Below are 7,289 nucleotides of genomic sequence, written 5' to 3'. Positions count from 1 at the left end.
CAATGGTGCCGATGGGGAGTCTGCCCCTTCAATTCCGAAGCTACAACTAACCCTGCACATGCTTATGCTCTTCTATTGCCTTGATTACTGGGTGCCGTAGGTGGTAGGTCCGGTGCCGCCTATCAAAATCCGGAGTCCAGCAGCACTGCAGGCGCTACTGCCAGCCAAAAAATGTGCAAAAAAGTCTCAACCAATGGTGTTTCTAATGTTATGCTATGTGGCTTCCGACATGCATGTTAGTTCCATCTCTTGGTGTGTGTAACCTTGCTGCGGCACGGCACGGCTCGTCCTAAACTTCACTGCATTTTTAACGCCCCCCAAGGGAATAACACAGGCGGGATGGAAAGAAAACAAAAGTAAAGCTGGCTCGCCAAGAGGCGACGTAAAGGAGGTTTCGTGACCTCAAGGGGCCTCAGTGATGCAGTGAAACATACCCCTCTTACGTTGAGTCTGGCTATCAACAAGACCGTGCAGATTCACAAGGGCGGAAGTCTGGATCATCATCAAATCTCATTAGACATTGCATAAAGCATCAAAACGCCATTTCAACCCATTCTGATTACCCTTCATCGTTCCCTTTCTTCTCCTTTCCTTACCCCATCTTTCCTCACTTCCTTCTCTCCCTCAACCTTCTCCTCAACAGCAGGCGCCGGCGCCGCAGCTAGAACAACATCCCCAGCCGCAGCCTTCGCCGCCTCCGCATCCTCCTTCGCCTTCTTCCTCGCCTGCTCCTCCTTCTTTACACTCTTCCACTCCACGCCCGCCGTGCCAATAATCACCGCACAGCACAAACTCACACCCGCAATAAACACCGTCCTCAACGACTCGTTATACGCCTCCAGCGCCGCCCCCTTGACGTCGTCCGGGAGATTAACCACAGTCGTCGCGCCATCCCCCCTTAGATCCACGCCCTCAAGCCCAGGCACACCCCTCAGCCTGCTCACGAGCTCGTTGCTGAGGATGCTCTGCCCGATGGAGTTGCTCACCGCGCCGCCGAGCGTCTGCATGAACATCATGATGCTGATCCCGATCGAGATGTCCTTGAGCTCGAGCACCGTCTGCGCGACGATGTTGACCGTCGGGAAGATCAGCCCCATCCCGACGCCGTAGATGACCTGGTACCCCGCCCACGCCGCGGCGCCCGAGTTCACTCTTAAAGTGGTCAGGAGGCCCGCGCCGATGCACATGAGGACGTTGCCGGCGATCATGACGGGGCTGTAGTAGCCGATGCGCGTGATGATGCCGCCGGTGATGACGGAGAAGACCATCATCGTGAGCACGAGCGGCAGGGTGCGGATGCCGGAGTCGACGGCCGAGTAGCCCTTGATGGCCTGGAACCAGATGGGGATGTAGTAGGTGAACATCATGGCCTGCGCGCCGAGGGTGAGGGCGGCGAAGGCGGCGAAGCCGATGGAGCGCTGGGTGATGATGCGCGGGGGCACGGTGGCGGTCTTGGGGAAGAGGATCTGGATTGCGATGAAGGTGATGAGGAAGACGCCGGCGAGGACGAGGAGTGCGATTATGCGGGCGCTGTTCCACTGTTTCACAGTCAGATCCCATGTTTCTCAACACCAAAAGGGGGCATGACTTACATCGTACTCGACGCCACCCCACTGCAGCGCGAGCAGCAAGCACACCGTCCCAGGCACAACAATCGCTGTCCCCGCAAAGTCCAGCTGCTTCAGCTTAGCCTTCAACGGCAACCCACCCGCCGGGCCGCGTCCGGGCGCCTTCAGGATGAAGAAGATAACAAACAGCGCCGCCACGCCGAGCGGCAGATTGATCCAGAAGCACCACCTCCAGGTCGCGCTGGACGACGTGAAGGCGCCGCCGAGCAGCGGGCCCGCGATGGAGGCGACGCCAAACACGGCACCAAAGAGGCCCTGGTACTTGGGGCGGCGGTGCAGCGGAACGGAGTGGACCATGACCATGGTGGCGCCGGAGCCGATGCCCGCGCCGCCGACGCCGGCGATGGCGCGGCCGAAGATGAAGGCGACGGAGTTGGGGGCCGAGCCGCAGATGGCGGAGCCGACCTCGAAGATGACGACGGTGACGGTGAAGACGGTCTTGATGTCGAAGAAGGCGTAGAGCTTGCCGAAGAGGAGCTGGAAGGCGCACGAGGTCAGGAGGTAGGCGGAGCCGTACCAGCCAATGTCGGTGACGGAGTGGAAGTCGTCGGTGATTTGGGGGATGGCGGTGGCGATGATGAGACGGTCCTAGGTTGTTTTGTCAGTATTGAGTGTTTTCTGGACGATCTGAAAGGTTACTTACCATTGCGACGAGGAACATGGACACAAGCAGCGAGAACATGATCAGGAACAGCTTGAAGCCCATGGGATACTGCACCTCCGGCGCTGCGGGCTTCGCGGCGGCATCCTTGGCCGGCTCCTGCTGTGCTTCCTTCTTGAGGTCATCGTTGGTGTCGGGCTGGTCGACCGGCGGCGAGCCCACGGCGACCTCTTCTTTGCGGCGCTTCTTGAACAACATTGCGGCGCGTGCTTTTGTCTTCTAAGTTTCGTTCGATGACGGCAGATCGAGTCCGCCGAGCGCTCGTTTTGTTGATTATTCTGCCGTCGTTCGTATATCGGTATTCGGCCCAGAGGTGTCCCAGGTGATTCTGTGCTTCAATAAGAAGATTCGGTCTCTACATTGGCAGGAACCCAAAGGAACTGTAGTCGGTGATGGACACGCAGCTCCAGCAAACAATCCACAGAGACGAGTCGTCCCTGCCCTGTTATATCCTTCGATCTCACCGTCGTGAAACCCAAACAAGGAAAATTGAAAACGCACACAGACAGATTTCGCCTCCCTGGACCCAAGACAAAAAAACAGAGCCTCCAAACTTGGCTCCCGCTGCACGACACCAACGCCAATCACAACCAAAGTCCCTTCAGAAGGAAGGAAGGCACCGACCGACTCACTCGCCGCTGCTGCGTTGCCGGGGTCTTGCCACGGTCCTACCCTGCTTACCCCACTCATACCCGCATTTCGGAGGCTTTCCATTGGCCAATGCGCATTTGCAGCACCTTCGGCGAGCTGAAAAGGGAAATCGTCCAACACGTCCAAAGAAAGAAGGGACGGGACCTGGGCGGCCGAACCTGGCTGCTAGGTTGTCTTCCACTTGCTGTTTCTATTTCCCCGGGGCATTTCCGTGTGTTGCACTGAGACATTGCAAATTCGAGCGTGCCTGAGATTAACCGTCTGGTGCAGATGGTTGCAGATGCTTTCTCGGCGAGCGTATTAGGAAAGGTCGCGGTTTCCATCTGCAAGGCGGCTTGGCCCTGCAAAGCGGGATGAGCCTGCCTGGGTGATGCAATTCTCAGATGGACAGCCACTTTAACGGAGGCTCAGTCTGCACCCAGGCCCAGCTAGATCTTCCTTATATCAGCCAAAGTCCCTTTTCCACACCAAACCGAACATGAGAACGAGGAAGATGTGGAGTACCGAGGCTTGCATGCTTACTTACCAGGCCAGAAAGATCTCGCCGAGATCGACAGCTTACAGCACAGCCAGCGTTGCCTCTCTTTGAATAGAACAGGGCGAGAGAACAGTGAAATTGGTACTTTGGTATTGCAATCTATTGACATTGGTGATCACCAGTCGAGAGGGTTTCATTCCCTCAGCCCTACAGCCTCGAGGCAAGCTCAAACTTGAACGTCATTCCACGATTAGACTAGCCTTCGCAATTACCTGGAAGCTGTCTTCTGGTCTTCCCGCAACCACCTGCCAGTTCATGACGTCCGTCCTGCGTGGCATATCTGGATTTTTGTCAAACAACCTGTGCAGAGGAGATCCACGAGAATGGATGCATTCTTCACTGGATTGACGTCCAAAAAGCTTGTTGAAAACAACTAGCAATGACATTCATTGGATGACACCGTCATCCCTGGACTCAAGCAGCCCCAAGGCCTACACCCGAGCTGGAACTCTGCCATTATCTTTTCAATACTGGACCCCCAAGAATCCCGCTCAATCATCGCATCTCGAATCTTTCCGCCCGATGCTTAACCTCTCTGACATCGCGTAACAAGATCGCAAAAAGCGAGGTCGTCCAGTAGTTCCGCTCCCTCAGGCAGACATGGCAACTAACATACTCAGGCCAGGATGATTCTCCCTTCAATAAATGCCGAAAGACTTGCGATAATATACTTGATATACGATCGATTCATAACATCACGAGTGCAGAGCTTCACGAAATTTGAGAGCCGCCATGGAGCACACTCACTTGCCCTCACTACTACGTCTCATCCACCAATCCAACATCATCCGACACAAACGAGCTTGCCAAAACAAGTCAAAAGTTCAGGGACCATTACCTATTTATCCAATAATCACCAACCACCAAAACCCCCCAATCATCATCACCACCCCCGTCCCCCTCGGTCCCGAAATACACGGACCCCACACCAACACCCCCCGTCCTCGGCCATCTCATCCCCGAACGCAGAACTCCCCGATACACCCGAACCCGTCCGCCTACACCACCCAATTGGCTGCCTGCCCGTGCCTTTCTTTCTCCTCCTAATAGAGTAGAAAAGGTAGACCCCGAGCCCGAGCCCGGTTTCCCCCCTCCCCGTAATTACCAACTCTCCGGACCACCCCATCCCCAAAATCAAGAGCCAAAATTGTACGAGTCCTACATACACACTCGGCCGAACTAAATCTTGCTTGTCCATCTCTTGCATCCCGGTTTCCCGCGAAAACAGGTCGGGGTCGGGGTCCGTCGACGCCGGTGGTATCCTCGGCGGCTCCCGGTAGAACGAGCACCTATCACGTCACTTTCTGTCTTCATACCGACTGCCAGGTTGCGCAAGACAGATCTACAGGTTCGCGAGGATAGGATACTTGGCTTTATCTGATTGAAGCATGTCATCTCAATCTCCGTCATGCGACTTTCGTATTGACCAGGGGCGCCTAAATGACGAGTCAACTCTGGCGCCCCCGCGTCGTCAGCATAGGATGCCTCCCGCGTCTTAACCTCTAGGCAATCATGCGGACGTGTGTTGCCTGTATGCCGTGACAGGCCGCCAAGCAGATTCCTAAATCTGTCTTTAGCCACCGCCCCATGTAAACTGCATGCACCATTCCTAAAACTGCTTCATGAAATCCCTTTCTATTTACCATTAGGTAGGTTTCGTCATCTCATGATAGTATCGATACAGATGTTGGGAGAGTTGTCACTTTACAACCGGTGCGAGAAAATCCAATGCCCATCCGAGAAATGCCCCGCGCCCCTCTAAACAGCCGAAGACGGTCCCTGTCTTTGCGATTCCTCCCCCCTTTTTCCAGTCCCATGCACCGGACGACGCAATCCGTGGCGTTACCATCTACCCGTCGGTGGTGCACCAAAGTTGCCAAATGTCCCAAACATGTTCGCTGCGGACTGCTGGTTCATGTTGCCGTTGGGAACACCCAGGTCCGCCCACATGTCTAGATCGTAGAAATTTGTCGTATCGAGGAAGTTGCCCAGATATTGGTCCATGGGCTGGTCTTGTCGTGGAGGAACCTCCATCTTCATCGGCTGGGCGGGGGAGGGTCCGGCTGATGATACCTCCGAGTTCGACTGCGGTACGATGTCCTGCAGTCGGGGTACTGCCAGCGGTGTCTCGTAGGGCATGCCAAGCTGCACCAAGGATCTCTCTCGTGCTCTCCACGCCTTGAGCATGTAGATGCCCAATTGTACGTTCTCCTTCCTTGACATGTCCCACAGCTCCTCATGGAACTGGTATACCCTGTCAATGACCTTCCAAGCGCGGTCTGCAAGTCTGCCCGTCGGTCGCTTGTAGAGCTGTCCGGCCATGACAATGAACACGTCAATTTGAAAGTGCAGCTTGAAAAACCACACGAACCCAGTGTTCTCCATAAACTCGTAAAGCTCAACGTTGTGCTCGTGGTGCATCAGGGATATCCTGAACATGTTATCTTGCACATTGAAGATCTCAGTGCCCCATTCCGGCAGTTCGCGCATCGGAATCATCATCGTTCGCATCTTGTCAATGATCATAGACCGAATCTTGGTTGCCACAATGTGAATGTTGCCTGCCAAAGGATCGCAGTACTTCTTCTCGAGGGCAATAAGCTTCGAATCGAGATTGTCGACAAGTGTGCGGTACTTGGCCAACGTCGCAAGGTTGGTCGCCTGAGACTCGGGGGACTCGTTCTCCATGGCGCCTAGCACGACTGCCTCGAAGTCGGGAATTCGGTTCTCGACGATGAATCGGCCAACCTCGTACAGGAGCAAGCAGAAAGCCATCTCAGTCGGGCCCTCTCGGGGCTGGACGGGCTCCGTCGAGCCGGGGAAAAGATCGGCGTCGTTCACGTTTTGCGGCGTTTTCGTGTCCCAGTTCCACGGCAGAAGCGTGTCGCAGAATCCAGAAACCATCGCATATTTGGTGTCCAGCATGATGATCTGCCACCAAAGCCTTCGTCGCATTTCGGTTTCGTACGGGGTCAGGTTGAGCGAGTCTCCATCACGGTGCAGACCCATCTTTTGCGCAATTCTTATTAATACACCGCTCAGCACCCAGGCGGCATGACGGTTGTAGCGGCCTTGGAGAGAGACCTGTGCGATGTTAGCAAGTTTACCCTTTTGGCAACACAGTCAGAACAGACCAGGTAGAGGATAAGAGACTGCAGAGTCATCATGTCGTGGTTCTTGAGGAAGTTGACCTTGGTCAGCGCTGCCTTGACACCCGCGGTGAACTTCTTCAGCGCATCCTCCTTGGAAGAGTCGAGCATCTGCCTAGCTTCGGCTTCCGTCATGGTAAGAGTCGCAACCAGGTAGATGGAAAATAACAATGCCTGAGCGTTGTTGGCGACATTAGAGTGGTTTGCTGCAGCTTCGACTACTAAAGGCTGCAGACTGGGGACGTGAATGAGCTTGGTGATTGGGTTGACCCGCTCCAAAAAGACCTGCCAAAGTCTGAAGATCTGAACAGGCGACGGAGTGACGTCCTCGAGGTCGATGGCAGCGAAGTCGTTGAGCAAGAGATCCACGTTGTCGTCGGGGGTAACGGCGTCGGAACCTAGAACACTCTGCTCCTCCTCTTCTGCTTCGATGATTTGTCGCATAGCTGTCAACTACGAGGAATTAGGATTCTGTTTTTGAGCAGAAGAGCATGCCATGTGCTGCCCAAACGGCGAGATGCTACGCACCTGATCATGAACGGTAGCCCATAGATAGCTGTCCATAAACCTGACGCTGCCATCTTCTACAACTACCTTGCCGGCTGGCTTCCATTGTGAGGTCGCAGGCGAGCCAATGTCGTCAATAATCGAGGCTGTGCCTG

General features: G+C 55.0%; 2 protein-coding genes across 2 annotated transcripts; both read right to left on the bottom strand.

Moving 5' to 3' along the window:
* Positions 1-566: 566 nt before the first annotated feature.
* On the bottom strand, positions 567-2,487 carry COL26b_002338 (uncharacterized protein; the record flags this gene model as incomplete). The annotated part of the gene is made up of 3 exons (XM_053175262.1): positions 567-1,538; positions 1,593-2,216; positions 2,272-2,487. 3 exons carry the CDS (start codon positions 2,485-2,487, stop codon positions 567-569), a joined length of 1,812 nt encoding a protein of 603 aa, XP_053040882.1.
* Positions 2,488-5,320: 2,833 nt separating this feature from the next.
* On the bottom strand, positions 5,321-7,071 carry COL26b_002337 (uncharacterized protein; the record flags this gene model as incomplete). The annotated part of the gene is made up of 2 exons (XM_053175261.1): positions 5,321-6,562; positions 6,613-7,071. 2 exons carry the CDS (start codon positions 7,069-7,071, stop codon positions 5,321-5,323), a joined length of 1,701 nt encoding a protein of 566 aa, XP_053040881.1.
* Positions 7,072-7,289: the final 218 nt, after the last annotated feature.

This window comes from Colletotrichum chrysophilum, assembly GCF_026319265.1.
Source record: "Colletotrichum chrysophilum strain AFK26 chromosome Unknown scaffold_11, whole genome shotgun sequence".
In the NCBI taxonomy this organism is placed as follows: Eukaryota; Fungi; Ascomycota; class Sordariomycetes; order Glomerellales; family Glomerellaceae; genus Colletotrichum; species Colletotrichum chrysophilum.
Note: the sequence above shows the minus strand (reverse complement) of the source record. Positions and strands in the feature narration are given on the sequence as shown.